Consider the following 15,494-nt stretch of genomic DNA (forward strand, 5'->3'; position numbering starts at 1 on the left):
AGTGTGTTCTTCCAGGTCTCAGGGGTCACAACCCAGCTTCCCGTTTGCTCTCTACCTCTTGGTCTATAAGATTGTAAGGAGTCTCTCAGCTCCACAGATCCCACCACAACAGACTGTACCCTCTCAAACCACGAGCCAAAAGCAAACCACAAAAACCATCCACTTAAATTACTTCTTGCTAGCTGTTTGGTCACTACCAGAACAGTTACTCATATGCTGGACAAAGATAAGCCAGGCGCTAACATTTGTTGGCAAAGGTCAGACCAAATCTCTTGGCCCGTAGCCACCGAGTCTACAGCCAAGAGAAGGTAGAAGAGTTACAAACCACAGGTTACAGTGGGGTGGTCTGTAACATGACGTTTACTGCAAGAAGAATGGGTTCCCAGGGGCCACCTCTCTACTCTGGTTCATTGCATAGGGAGTGGTCCCCTGCTTTCTCCTCAGGCCTCTCACAGATAGAATGGCACGCTGCCTCATCAAAACACTGTGCCATGCTGAGAGTAAGGCATTAGGAGACTCAGAAAGACACCAGCCCTATCCCTTTGGGGCTCTCCAAGGATACACCTCCAAGGAGGAGGGTATCACAGATGCCTTCCACAATGACTGACAATGGAGGCTCTTTTTTCTAAGGAGTCTGCATATCTCTGTGGAGAGATGGAACCACCTACAAGGATGCCTATTGTTTGTTATATGAAGGTTTTTCCTGGCTAATTCAGCATGTTAGAACCACGACAGTAGGGAACCTGAGGCAACCTGCAAAAGAGGAAGCGAGTGGAGGGAATTGTTCACGCAGACTTGACGAGATGGGGGGTGGCTCCGGCTCTGTGATTCCGTGACTCTGAGTGTCCCGGGCATTTTCTTCTTTTTCACAAGGGCCTGAAACTGTCCGATTCTATCTCCTTCAGTTCATACAGAGGTCAAGGTGAAGGCAATCACCTCCGCTTCTTGAAATGAAGGTGGGGGCAGGGTGCTACATGGATCAGGCAGAAGGGGACAGGCAAGCCCTGCAGACCTCACGAGCTATAGGCTGGGGCTGGTGGGGGAAGGGACAACTCCTGCCTACTGCTGTCTGGATGCATTTAGCAAGATGGCTCAGTCCTCCTCACAGCCATTCTACAGTAGACACAGAATGGCTTGCACACTGACTCCCACCACTGACTTTCAACCTGCTGAGGATGTCTGCAGCTGTGCCATTTCAGGAAGAATGGGAACTCGAGACATAAGGGATCACGGGGGCCGGAGAAGCTGAGATAGCATGGGACTGGAGAGTAGCTTCTACTGGAAAATATTCTCCAAGTGTTGACAGGGGGCTAGAAGCTCTGCCTCCCTGTGAGTGGAAGGCACAGAGCCCTGTGGCACTAAAGCCCACAGTGACAATAAAGAACATCTCTTAACTGAGTCTACAGTCGTCTAACTGTGACTGGGTCTTGGAGATCATGGCCACCCCTCGGGGACGTATCCAGGGATACTGTGGGTTCTAAACGATAGATAGCCTCAGAGCTGCAGGATCTGGTGGGCTAGTGAGGTACTACTGCCTCTGTGCCCTGCAAATGTGGCAGCCATCATTCATTCTGACAGAGCCTAAAGTCCTAACTCCCCTACCCATTCAGTGGGGATGCAGATAGCACAGGGCAATGGGTCTTTACTTCGTGTGAACATTAAAACTCATCTCTGCCAACTGATCCAAGGATTAAGCCAGTAGCTCATTTGCACCATGTCTCTGGGTGTTTGGGAGACCCTATGAAAAGTAACCTGGCACTGCAAACCTAACCAACTGTTGGATACAAGTTAGTCCTGGTTATCCCTCCCTGGGCATGAACGGCTTCTCAAACAAGTGTTTGTAACAAGACAGATTAGAAACAAGGGCTTCCTCACACAAGTATCAGGGTAGTCCAGCCAGTGCATCAGAGTTGTGGAGAAGAAACAGCCAAGAAACTGCGTGTGTGTGTGTGTGTGTGTGTGTGTGTGTGTGTGTGTGTGTGTGTGGAGAGACACAGAGAGAGAGAGAGAGAGAGAGAGAGAGAGGAAGCAAGAGACAGAAAGAGAGTAAGAAGAGAGTAAGTGGGTAGCAAGAAAGGAGAGAGAGCATATATATACAATGTGTGTGTGTGTGTGTGTGTGTGTGTGTAGAGGGAGACAGAGAAAGAGAGAGAGAGACAGAGACAGAGACAGAGAGGCAAGAGACAGTAAGAGAGTAAGGAGTAGCACGAGCATGAGAGAGGGTTTAGGGGACAGTAAGAATGTGAGTAGTGAGGTAGCAGGCTTATAAGGAGATCTAGTAGCTGCAGGGAGGGAATCTTTTGGGCTGGAGGGAGTTCGGGGTAGGGGAGGAGGTGAGAAGGGCATCCTGAGGGGGCCTGGAGGCCAGCATGAGTTTCATAAGTTGATAGGCACCTCAGGAAGCCTTATGCCCCTTACCCAGAGGTACTAAAAGTGATCCGTTTTGGCAGAAGGGAGTCAGTGTCACAAGCTCCTGAGGAATGTTGGCTTTTATCCAACTGCCAGAGGTCTCCTCTCCTCCAGGTTGAGCTCATTTCTGGATATTTGGGTTGTCTTTGGGGTTAGTTTTCTTGGGATCTGACTGTACATGTACAGTTACACAGACCTCAAGAATATCATTTCTACCTTGTGTATTATTGTAAATTCATCATGGCGGTTTCTGCTGGGTCATAGTAAAATGTTTTGTGGAGCAGAAACAGTTTCTGATTCTCAGAGGACACTGTTCCAAGGATATTAATGGCCCAAGAGGGCTACCAAGGCTCCAACCATCACACTCATCATCCTGGCCACACAAAGGAAAGCAGGAAAAAATAAACTAAGTGAATATGAGACTATATCTCTTTGATAAAGTTTCTCTAAAGGAAGAGGAGGAAGAGGTGGAGGTAGGAGGTTGTGGCCTGTGAAATGGCTCATCCAGTAAAGGTTCTTGCTACCAGGGACCTGCATTCAACCCCTGAGCCCCACATGGTAGAAAGAGAGAACTGACTCCTATAACTTGTGACCTCCCCTCCCGCAACACACACTGGCCCCGCCCCCACAATAAATAAATAAGCAAGTAAATAAATACATGTAAGACTCAAGTAAAATATGAAGCTTCGTGCTGACCCCACCAATATTTCCTATTGCTACCTGTTCCTAGCTACAAGGCAGTGAGTGTAGGAAGCAGTGTCTTAGGTGGGCAGATATCATTCCCAAGAATACAGGAATCTGTTAGTGAAGGGGGTGGGGGTGAGGAGCACCATATGACTACAGGGCAAAATTTGCCTGTGACTCTGGATTCAATGGCAAGGTGCAGAGAGAGCTTCACACCTTAGTCTAGCATGGGGAGGAGGCTGAGGCCTCTGGATGACCTTCCTTGATCTTTTCTGCATCACAGATCTGGTTCTACACCAACAGCATCTTCGGGAAAGCTGGGGTTCCTCAGGACAAGATCCCATACATCACCCTGAGCACCGGAGGAATTGAGACGCTAGCTGCTATCTTCTCTGTAAGTCACTGAGGGTTCCTGAGAACGCCATAGGGGCTGGATGGCACACAGGCATCCAGGGAACCTACTAGGGTTTGCTTCATGAGGGTGGGCCTTGTCAGGGGACCCGATCTGGATTTGGGAGAAGCTTGTGCTCTACAAACCCTTAGCCCACTTAGACTCTTCCTCTTTGTATCTCAGTTCCTTGAGTCTCCAATCCAAACAAGCTAAACTCTTCCTACCTCTGGCTGTGTGATGCTGGTCAGGGTAGTCAACCTTTCTGAGCCTTCTCTTCTCTCTTGGTGAAGCGTTCACATCTGTCTTCTTGAGGGAGTGTGGGTGGGCTGTGCTTCACTCTGTAGATACAGATTCCTGCCCTGGGATTCTTCAACAATGAAAGAGGTATGAGTGGACATGTCTGATGTGGCAGAGTGTGAATGCTGACCCGGAAAGAGATACTCCCTTGCCAATCCCCACCAGCAAGAATGATGTCAGCACAAACAGGCAGATTCCCTACCCTCCTGCTGACTTGTCAGTAGATACAGTGTTTCTCCTTGCCTTTCTGGCCACCAACTTCTTAAAAATGGATACCATTAGAAATGTAGACGAGTAATGTTCGAGCTCTTTCCTGACCTGCTTTTTGTTAGGGGGAAAATATTTCAAAGCTTTGTTATTTGCACGTGTCGCCAAATTCTGTCTCCAGCTGTAGACTGCACCAATCCCGTTATTAACTCCAACTGTGATCAATAGAACTCAGTCAACCTGGGGTGGAAGTGGCGGAGGAAGCAGAAGAGGGTTTGGAGTTTGGGTTTTTGTTTTGTTGCTATAAGAAATCAATACCAATGTATTGGGACCAAATTTGTAAATATCCAGAAAAGTTAAAAAAATAAAGAGATTGCCTCTAGTCAAGCTGTGAGGGGTGGTGTGGGAAATGCCCACTCATCTGGACTCTGTGTACTGCTTTGTTCTGTGCCTGGGAGGCTGCAGCCCTGTCAATATCCCAGCCTGAGTTCTGCTCTTATAACAGAGGCTGGTGCAGAAGGACTTCCCTTCTACTATTCATCCAGCCGCTTTAATGGGGTCCATCATATAGCCAGAAAAGAGTGCCTGAAAAGCTGCTCTGGTAACCCAGGCTGTATCAGCCTCCAAAACCCTGGGCTCCATTTCCTTTCTTACCCTCCACCCACAGGGTGGGGTTATTGGCATCTCTATTCAGAGAATAGATGGATCGGGTGGGTCAGGTGACTCTCTAGCAAGTTGTTCAACATCTCTGTGGTTCCCTTTCCCTTTTATATAAGGACACGTCCCTGCCTCACAGACATAGGATGGGGCAGCAGGTATGAGTGGACTTGTCTGTGTATGTGGAGAGGTAAGTCACACCCTGTCACCTGAAGTGAGGAGAACTGGACAGCTCCACAATCCTATCCCTGACATCCACTTACCTCTGAGGTGGGCTTAGGGAAATTACCATACATCTCTAAATGGATCCACACATTTATAAAATTTGCTTTTAACCCTGGCCATCTGTGGCAGGAAAAAAAAATTAATGGGTCCCAAAGATCCCCAGGTCTGCAGTCACAGGACATGAGATTGGGTCAGAGGGAACTTCATAGGTAGGAGTGAGAGTTTGGAGATGCACCTGGGTTTATCTGGGCAATCAGTGAACCTGTAAAGTGACAAGGAGAGAGGTAGAAGGTCAATGAACGGCAGGCAGAGGCAAGATGTGAGGCAGAATGGGCACCATTGCTGCCTGGTCTGAGAGATGAGGAAGGAATCCGAACACGGAATCTGAGACTCCTTAGGAAGCAGGAAAGCCACTCTCTTTCCCTCCAGAGTCTCCACCCCTGTAAGTTTTCCCCTGTGAGATCTGTTCTAGACCTCGACTGCCCAAAGCATAAACTACTATCCCTGAGTTGGTCTAAGCTGCTTGTTAAAGTAACAACGAGATACTTTAACTCTGCAAGAAAGAGTTGTCATGGAAACAAAAATCAAAGCCTGTGGCAGCTCCCCTCCTCCCCCAAACTCAACATTCAGCGAGTCCTCTGCCCTTTTCCAAAGTTTGTGTGACCTGCTTTTCAGCGCTACACAGACAACTCCATCCGATCCTTCAGGCTAATTGTCTATCAATAAAAGGACACCCTGATTTCCCCCACTCTCTTTACTGAGATTTTTGACAGTCTATTAAAATGGCTCCAAGGCCTATAAAACTGAGACGGAAAGACGCTCTCATTCTTTTGATCTGCCGTTAATTTGGGCAGCGGCCATCACTCAGCAGCTTGCTGGCTGGAAATAATTGCCATCTTGCAGAACAGCTGGCTTTCCAGACTGTGTTTGGGGCTTCAACTGTGCTGTTCAGATGACTGAACTTCAAGGGAAGAAGTGTCATTCACCCATGAGGATGAGGGTCCACCGTGATTGGGCAGGGGCTGTGGGAGCCAGCTCTACCTTTGGTAAGAGGCACAGGCTGTGCTATTACGTCAGGGGCAGCATCCACAGCACCGTGGTCTTGTTTGTGGCAGCATAGTTTGGAACTGTGCTCTGTTGGACTAAATGAAAATCTTTAAGAGTTTCCAAACTTCCCAGGAGTCCTGAGATTTCAGTGTCACAGTCTGCATTCTCTGTGGCCATGGTGTGAGATACTGGATCTATTTTATACAGAGTAAAGGTGAGGGTGACAGGGCACAACAGGGGCATGTTTGGGCTCAGTGGTTTTCCGGCCCTGTTGTTAGTCATGACCTGGGGCCTAGCTTTTCAGACCCCTACTTTCTTCTTAGGGAGTGCTGGTAGTAACAGATCCTACCAACGAGAATTGTTGAAGACTCCACTACTCAATGGAGACTCAGTACATGTCACTTGCAATGTGACTCCCTAAAACTCACACACTGAAACCCCCCACCCAGTGTGACCTCATTTGGAGACAGGTCATTGCAGGTATTGTTGGTAAGCTAGGGTTGGGTTTTTTCTGGGGGTGAGTTGAGCCCCCAAATTCATTGTCTTTACAAGTAGAGAAATTTTGGAAACAGACACCTACAGGGAGACCACCAATGAAAGACAAGGACACCAGAATGGAGGAGAAGGCCAGGGCAGATCTCAGAAGGCAGAGGAGGTTTTGGAATAGACGCTGGGAAGACTGGGGTGGGCTGGAGCAGATCCTGAGAAAGCAGGGGTGGAGCTGAGACAGACCCTACCCTGTGTCATCATATAAAGGAAGCAAGGCTCTTGATCTTGGAGTTAAAGCTTGGGAAAGATGAAGAGTATCCCTGCAGTCGTAGTTGCAACACTGTTACCGCACTTGTGGAAACTAAGGCAATCACTGATGGTTACTTGAGACCAAGTCCTAGTTCACAGAACAAAGCCTAAAGGGACCCAGCAAAGGAGACACCCCAGCAGGTTAAAACAGAACCAGCCATCTGCTTTGGCCCCACCCTACTCTCTGCAGATGTGAGCGACTGCTAGCAGCCTCCTCTGAGCTGGACAGTTCTTGAGAATTAGAACCCGTGTAGGAACTGGACACAATGCTCAGCGCTTGCAGATCTGACAGTTTCTATGACCGTCATGCCCTCTGAGAGTTCATTCATGCATGAAAGTGAGATTTTTGTCTTAGAAGATACTCTGCTCTCCGTTCATCCCAAGCTGGGTCTTTTCTAGCTCTGATTCCCAGGATCTGACTCTTGCCTGGCTGACTGGATGCCTGAGGAAGGTTGCCCCCAGTGCCTCAGACACCTCAGGGAAGTACCACTGGGATCAGTTGGATCCACTTGTTTCTGCTTTTACATTTTGGTTGAATTATCGCAAGCTTGTTTCAAAAGACATTACAACCCACCCCCCCAAAAAAACAAAAACAAACAAAACAAAAGAAAAAGTAAGCTGCAGGCTGGGAGACTGTATAAACATCTGACAGGGAGCTTGTGTCCTGCATATGTAAAGAATCTTGAGAAATCAACAAGACCAACTGTTCTCTGAAAGTATTCAAATAGATCTTTACCAAAGGAGATTCTCAAAGGTCAAAAGGCACAGGAAAAAAGTTTCAGTGCCATTGGCCATTAGAGAAGTTAAAATGCACAAGATCCTGTCATTCACAGGACAGACAAAATTTAATTCCTGATATTCCAAATGTTGCCAAGGAAATAGAGCAACAGAAACTCTCACACTACTAGTCAAGGTTAAAGTCATATTACTCATTTAGAGAACATTTTTGATAGTTACCTATGCACTTACCATCCCATGCATATATATTTACCCAAGAGAAACAAAACCCATGTCTACATAGATACCCATATGATGATGTACCAGAGACCAAACTTGGAAGCAACCTAATATCCATCAACAGGTGTATTGAGAAACCAGCTGTGGTATATCCACTCAGTGGAATATTGCTCAACCATGAAAAAGAACTAATCATGTGTATCACAAACAAAATAGGTCTCAAAAACGTTATAAGACTGTGAAATTCTAAAACTGTTCACTCTAAACCCAGTGCTTCTAAGTAAATCAGGGGCTGCCTGGAGCTGAGGGAAGGGACATAGGGAGTCTTTTGATGGATTTTCTATATCTCAATTGCAGTTATAGTAATAAAGAGCAAAATAACTCAATAAAGTTAACTTTTACAATTCTAACCAGAAATATTTTGCCACTGCTATCTGCCCAAAGGTCCCAGAACACTGAGAAGGAGGGGGGCTTCAAGGGGACCTTACAGCACAGAGTCCCCAGAGGGCTTCTTAAAGCACCAGAAGCCTGACAGCTGGTTCCCAGTTGACACAAGTAACCTTCAAGAGCAGCTGCTCATCTTGAGTTAGTGTCTTCCCTGACAGCTTTAGTGCAGGGTAGGAGTATCCAGTCACATTAATTCCTTCAGACAGGTTGCACTTCAGTAAGGCCTGGAGGAGGGAGCGCATTGATGCCCTGACCCAGTAGGACCAACAGGGCCCTTTCTTCATTCCCTTCTTTGTGAAAGCTATATCCTCAATATGCTTCTTAGACCAACCTTCCTGCTGCTGCAGCCCTTTAATATAGTTCCTCAGGTTGTGGTGACCCCAACCATAAAATTATTCTGTTACTACTTCATAACTGTAATCTTGCTACTGTTAGGAGTCATAATGTAAATATCTAATATGCAGCCCCTGTGTGTGTTGGGGGGGTGTCATGACCCCCACAGGACCGGGACTTCTGAGCTCTATCATTTCTTATGAAAGGAACATGTGCTAGCTCCAGACTGACTCAGATTCCTGCTTCCTCAGTGACCTGAAAGAAACCACGGCTCCTCCCCCACAAAGCCCCTGAATATTGAGATCATAGTGTAAAATATTGGTTCTTAGCTAGCCTGTATTTGGGGGACATTTCCAAATGTTGACATTGTGTCTATCTCTGTGGAATGTGACACACTGTCCCACCTGAGTGTAACACACCAGAATCTTGGATTCATAACACAAGGCAGGTTCAGCCCACTGGAACCACAGAGACTCCCTGTGTAACAACCTGATACATTAATCTTTAATTGTGACATGCTAACCTCGGCACAGCTGTTACATGTGTCAGAAACAGAATATCAATGTAACATGCTAATCTCACTGTGACCTGATCCCCTATGCCATATGGAAGCTTGTCCCTGGAAGCCTCTGCTGACTTCAGCACCTTGTCCATCAGGGAGTCTAGCTTAGCTCCTCTGAGATACTGAGGAGACAAAGCCCTCCATTCTCCAGCTCCTCCCTCCTCCCTCATCTCTCCTTCTATCTGCTTCTCCCTCCCTTTGCCTCTCCCTCCCTCTGCTTCTCCCTCTACTTCTTTTCTTATTGCCTCCCCACCCTCTTTCCCCACAAAGTTCTGCTCTTTGCTTCTTTTGCGACCCTCCCTGGCCCGAATAACCCTCCACACTCCCCATAGAGTGAGCCCATTGCCCCTCTCCCCTCTGTTTTCACTGCCCTCCCATGCACACTGCATATCTACCTTGCTCACTCCATCAGCAAAGAACCCATGGCAGCCAAGTGTGCTCCTGGATTCTGGGGAAACAGTGATGTGAGAGCTTCCAGGGAGGGTGGGGAGAAAAGAGGGTCAGCCAATGACTCGGTGCTCTATGTATTCAACAATTGGACATGAAGATGGGACACTGGGATGCTACAGACTGGGGGCTTTGTCTGTTTCTACTTCGGGAAACTTAATATCTTTGGAACTAGAAAAGATTCTTCAGGAATCCCTGCTTCACCCCTTATCAGCCATGTGCCTGGACAACTTCCCAAAGTCTCTTGGTTTTGTTTTGTTTGTTTGTTTGTTTGTTTGTTTGTTTGTTTCACTTGTATAATGGAGACAAAGAAAGCCTATTTCATGGAGGTATTTGTGGGGATTAAGTGATTCCTATTTGGGATGTGTTCAGTGCACTGCCTCCAACAGAGTGGATGCTCAGAAATGACTGCTCTCCTGTCACCTAGACTAATCCTGTGGCCACACAGAAAGAAGTTGATTCACGAAAGGGCTGGCCTTCCTGTTCAAGGCCATGGGACTAATTAAAGGCAGGAGCGAGAGCAGCCAGCCAAGCCGTTCTTTGACTGACAGTTTCTGCTTTGATGCGCAGGCCCAGTTGCTCCTGAATTAAGTGTAGGCTCAGCATGCTTTTCCTCTTATCTCACAGCTACCCTGCAGAGATGCTACTACCCACACCTCCCAGGTGGGGAGACTCAGGCTCAAAGAAGTTCAGTCAGTCAGTCAGTCAGTCAGTCAGTCAGTCAGTCAGTCATCCATTCTACATACAAGGAAATCTGAGAGGCAGAGCCAAGACTTGAGCCCAGGTCAGCCTATCTTCTAGCCCAAGTCCCTCTGGATATCTTGGCTCTGTTCTCTTGGGTCAGGTTCCCAAGAGATGAAGTGTGGAAGGCCTGGGCTTGCAGGAAAAGGCCCTTGCAACCAGTCAGGGTATCTCCACCTGCTGCCAGTCCCTGACTATTCACAAAGGCCCCTCCTGTCCCAGCAAACTCACTCCTGGGTGACCTGGTCCCAGATTGCTCCCCATAGCCAAATGGTCTGAGCTTTCACCTGGCCAGCAGAACTGTAGTCTCCAGATAGCAAATGCTGTTCATACCCCAGTTCCTGCTCTGCCTAGATTGCAGCTCTCATTTATCTGAGAAGAAGGTCCACCCCAGGCAGCTTCTGGTCACCTGGCTTCTGGTGAGCAGGGGGTCACTGACTCCCTGCATTGAAACTCCAAGGCAGAGATCCCAAGGCTTCTGGACCTTGTCCTTCTTCTTATCACCTGGAGCTGCCAGGCAAGAGGTCACATACTCAGACCTCACGGCCCTCAGCAGTGTCACTACTTCTGCTCAGCCAAAGCAGATGGCTTGGATGGATGGATGGATGGATGGATGATGGATTAATGGGTAGATGGAAGATGAATGGTAGATCAATGGGTGGGTGGGTGGATGGATACATGGTGGATGGATTGTAGATGGATGGGTGGATTTTGAGTTTTAACTTAGTGTGGGTTTTATTCTGACATTTTTACACATCATTTGTTCTTGTTGATTCTCCCCAGTCCTCAGAATGGCCCCTGCTTTCTTGTCACAGGAATTCTGTTATTCCTCCTTTCTCTCTCCCTCCCACTTAAGATTGCTTCCCCTCAAAAGACTCTAAGTCAGCCAACCATAGACACCTGCTCATCCATGTTCCTTTCTGCTTTATTCCCGGAAGTAGCCAGGAAGTGGAACATTCCTTAGATCATGGATAAGTATGATGTGGTACGTCTGCATGAGGGAAGAGCTGTCTGTTAAAGAAAACTGAGATCCTGACATGTGCAGGAAAACGATGGAGCTGTAGATATTTATGTTAAAATAAGTCAGATTCAGAAAGCAAGTATTACAGGTTTTTCTGACATGAAGATCATGCGTGTTTGGGGGAAGGGTATTAGGAAGAAGACTGTGACAGGGGAATCTTCCCACCTCCAAGCCTCTCCCTGACAAGCTCTGCCTCCTCCAGGAAGCCCCTCCTAACTGCTCAGTTGAGATCAATCATGAATCTTGACAATACCTTGGGTTCAGTTCCTGGCCTCTTCATTTTCTGCTGTGTGACCTCTTCTAGGTTAACCTACCTCTCTGATCCTTGATATTCTTTCTTTGTGAAGCATTGGGGATGGGAGGGCATGAACCTAATAGAAACATCAAGCAATCCCCTTATTTAATCCCTGCATCCTCTTGATGCCTGGAGGTGGGGCAGGGGCAGGTGACAGTGTTCCTGTTCCTGCCACAGAGACTTTGGGATCTGCAGTCTTAAGTTGAAGTCCAGACAGCTGCAAAGTGGTAGAGCCTGGGTGTCTGTCTGTCTGGGCCTGCCTCACTCAGGCACTTGCCTTCCATCATTATCACTGTATTTTGTGGTCACTGCCCTTAGCCACCTTGGTGGCAGACCGAAGAGTCAGTGGGAGGAGACCAGAAACAGTCCCAAAACTGCAGCTGTGGGGAGCTGGGTGGGAGGACAGGGCTGCTGGGGGCTGCATATGGTCGTCTTCCTAGATCATACCAGAGTATAAAACCAGCCCTCCATAGCCTCCCACAGCTCTCCACCATCTTCCCAGGACTGCAGTCCCTCATGTATGGGCTCGAAGTGAAATAACATTCTCTCTCTCTCTCTCTCTCTCTCTCTCTCTCTCTCTCTCTCTCTCTCTCCCCCCCCCCCTCTCTCTCTGAGTAGGGCTTAGTCATTGAGCGCTTAGGAAGGAGACCTCTCCTCATTGGTGGCTTTGGGCTGATGGCCCTCTTCTTTGGGATGCTCACCGTGACACTGACCCTGCAGGTGAGATATTGTGCCTGTCACATTCGTTTTAAGGGGATCAACAGGTAACTGGCTCTGCTGTCATCACTTTGGAGCCTTGTGGGTTCATCCTTTCAATAGACCCCTTCCTGTGAAGCATCTCTCCCGTGGAGACTCACCTCCAGAGCCCCGTAACTTGGAGACAAGAAAGGGCCTGCCACTGCTACAGATGAGCTGTGTTGTGGTGAGCAGGAGTCCTCCCTTCCCTGTGCCTCAATTTACCTATCTTTGGAGTGGTGGGTTATGTTAAATGCCTCTAAGATACCCCTCTAGTTACGGCCTCCTTGCAAAGGGAGTACTGTCTCTGAGGTGGCTTCTCAGTAACTCCCCTGTCACCTGGCTGTCCTTGTGCTGGAATCCCAGCTTTTCCATTTACTGTGCTTCTGGCTCCTCTTGGGCTCTAGCTCTACAAGGGAAGGCCATCCCTGTACCTGGGATGTTGGGAGGAGTCACAGCATGTGGAAGGGGTGATGCAGGACTGTGTGTTTACACCTCTAGGTGCCCATATTTACACAGAGGAGCAGTTATACCCACTCTCCTTACAAAACTCAGATTGTCTCCTTTGACAAACTTAATATTTTATTTTATGCATATGGGTGTTTTCCCTGCATGTATGTCTGCACATCACTTGTGTGGCTGGTGTGCAGAAAGGACAGACCCCCTAGAACTGGAGTTACAGATAGTGGTGAGCCACCACGTGGGTGCTGGGAACTGAACCTGGGTCGTCTGCAAGAGCAGCAAGTGCTCCTAAACCCTGAGCCATGTCTCCAGCCCCAGGTTACCTCCTTTTATGGAGGTAAAGTCCGAATCATCAATACAAGTGATCAGGTTTCACACTGGATGAAGGTGAGGTGGATTGGATCCCGGGGTCTTTATTACCGACCCACAGCTTCCCTTCAATCCCTACCCTTCTCAGAGCAACCTGCATTTATTGAGCACCTACTGGGTGTCTCAGAGCAACCTGCATTCCTGGAGCACCTACTGGGTGTTTCAAGCCAAGGATACTGGTAAGTCTGGGTAGTCAGATATCCTAACATTTCAGAGTTCTAGAAAGTGGCAAAGATAGTTCTTCAGAGGCAGTGCTGAACTGGTTCCAGCTTGGGAGGCAATGTGTTGCTTGAGTTGGTATTTTCCCATATCCAGGTATATAGTTGTCCCGAGCTGGGTGGCTTTGCAGTGTCCTTGGACATCTGAGGTTTTGTGAGAAAAAGCAGAAGCTGCTCTGGGATCCTGTCTTTCTTCTGCCTCAAGCATCCCCCCCTAATCTAAGTCTCACCCAAGAGGACCCCAGAGCTCTGCCTATAGATGAGTGACAGGCTCCCTGGACACATTCCATGGGATGGCAGGAGTGTGAACATGGTGCTTTCCACAGGAAGAGTGATAATTAGTCAAGTGTGACAATAGTTAACTCAACATTGACTCAGATGCCTTGCTTTAGAGCAGAGGTTCTCAACCTGTGGGTCACGATCCCTTGGAGGGTTGAATGACCCTTCACAGAGCTCACCAAAGACCATCAGAAAATGCAGACATTTACATTATGATTCTTAACCGTAGTTATGAAGTAGCAATGAAATAATGTTATGGCTGGGCCATCACCACAACATGAGGAATTGTAATAAAGGGTTGCAGCATTAGGAATTGAGAATCACTGCTTTCGAGCATTCGGTTTGCTGGGAATTGTGCACTCATTTATACTTCCTGATTGCTGGCAACTGTGGAATTGTGCTGGCATCATTTCCTTGCAACCCACATCAGAGAACAGAATAGCCGAGTGGTCACCATTTGCAGCAACTGGGGCTCAGGGATATGAAATGGCCTGTCACACAAATGGAGTCAGGAAAATTAGAAAACTCAGGTTCCCTGGTCGGTTCACAGCCCCTCACCTGTTCATGTTGTCTTTCTGCAGGACCAAGCTCCCTGGATCCCTTACCTAAGCATTGTGTGCATCTTGGCCATCATTGCCTCGTTCTGCAGCGGTCCAGGTAGGACACTCTCTTGAATGGTGCCTGGCCTGGGAATGGGGAGAAGGGGCAGCTATCTCCTTGTCCGGTGGGAAACTTAGGCCTAAGGGAGAAGCAAAGCCTAATGGGAGGAAGGGTGTGCCCCTGCTTGCCCATGGGCCTTACCTAGGTGCAGTGAGCTATCTTTATTCTGTTCACAGAAGTCAGGTATAGGCTAACCCACAGCCCTGCTGATGGTAATTTCTAAAAGCCCAGTAATGATGAACCTGGGGTACCATATGCCAGGCTCAGGAACGGCTGGTGAGGAACCAAAGATAATCAAGCTACATCCATGCCCTGGAGAAAGCACATGTGGCATGGGAAGGTCACTGATGGCGGTGGCAGGGATCTATGAGACAGGTTCATAGACAGCACTCTATGAACCTGAGAGTACAAACTCCCTCAGGGTTCCTGGCAGCTCTAGGGAAGGCCACTGCCAACAAGTAGCTGGGCAGAGTTCTTGCTGTAGACCTGGCCCCTATCCACCGCCTTGCATGGTACCAGCTAACTGTGGAGCCACGATTGGCGGAACTTCACTTAATCCAGTTCCACTGTTTCCTAGTCACGAGTCCACTGGGAAGGTCTTGTTGTACTTTAGTTCCCCCTAACTGTTGGATGGAGTTTTCTTCATGGTCTTGCCATCTTCTGGTTTCACGTCTGTGTCAATCTAGAGCGTCCACAGACTGGTGCTGAGAGGGAGGATTAGGGCAGCATCCAACATGGCTGCACGCTCTCCCTGACAGGGCTTCATAACCTTTTCTTTCCTTTATGTTGATGAAAAGATTGAATTGTGGAGCTGGGGTTCAGTTAGTCATGTATTGCCTGGTGTGCAAGACGACCCCAGTATCTCCTAAATCAGTCGTGGTGCCATTTGCTTATTTGATTTCTAGCAAAACAAATGGAATTAAACCTGTTTTATCTGTTGTTGTGATTTTAAATGGCTGTCATGTTGTTGGTTCCCATTTGTGATTGGTGGATGGAAAGCATTTGTTCTCATTCAAAGTTTTAGGGAACTATGATAAGAGGAGATACAGAGGAGACCTTGTAATGATCAAGGAAGCACCAGCACACACACACACACACACACACACACACACACACACACACACACACACACTATGAAGGCAGAGTATTCTGAATAGCTGAGGACAAAGGACACTGTGCTGGCTACACTAGATTCATGTCAACCTGACACAACCTAGAGATATTTTGGAAAAGGGGATCTCAATTAAGAAAAT

At 47.9% G+C, this 15,494-nt stretch overlaps 1 protein-coding gene across 8 annotated transcripts in view; it reads left to right on the plus strand.

The window, feature by feature from the left end:
* Positions 1-15,494, plus strand: part of Slc2a9 (solute carrier family 2 member 9) — a 133,756-nt gene that overhangs the window by 89,507 nt on the left and 28,755 nt on the right. For 5 of the 8 annotated variants that reach the window (XM_087584151.1, XM_087584153.1, XM_087584154.1 and 2 more), the window contains 3 exons: positions 3,377-3,487; positions 12,137-12,238; positions 14,163-14,238. In XM_087584151.1, the coding sequence (XP_087440277.1) occupies positions 3,377-3,487; positions 12,137-12,238; positions 14,163-14,238 (289 nt within the window). The remainder of the gene's footprint in view (positions 1-3,376; positions 3,488-12,136; positions 12,239-14,162; positions 14,239-15,494) is intronic. The other 3 variants (XM_087584157.1, XM_087584158.1, XM_087584156.1) reach the window with 1 other exon arrangement.

This window comes from Rattus norvegicus, chromosome 14, assembly GCF_021556685.1.
Source record: "Rattus norvegicus strain SHRSP/BbbUtx chromosome 14, alternate assembly SHRSP_T2T, whole genome shotgun sequence".
NCBI lineage: Eukaryota > Metazoa > Chordata > Mammalia > Rodentia > Muridae > Rattus > Rattus norvegicus.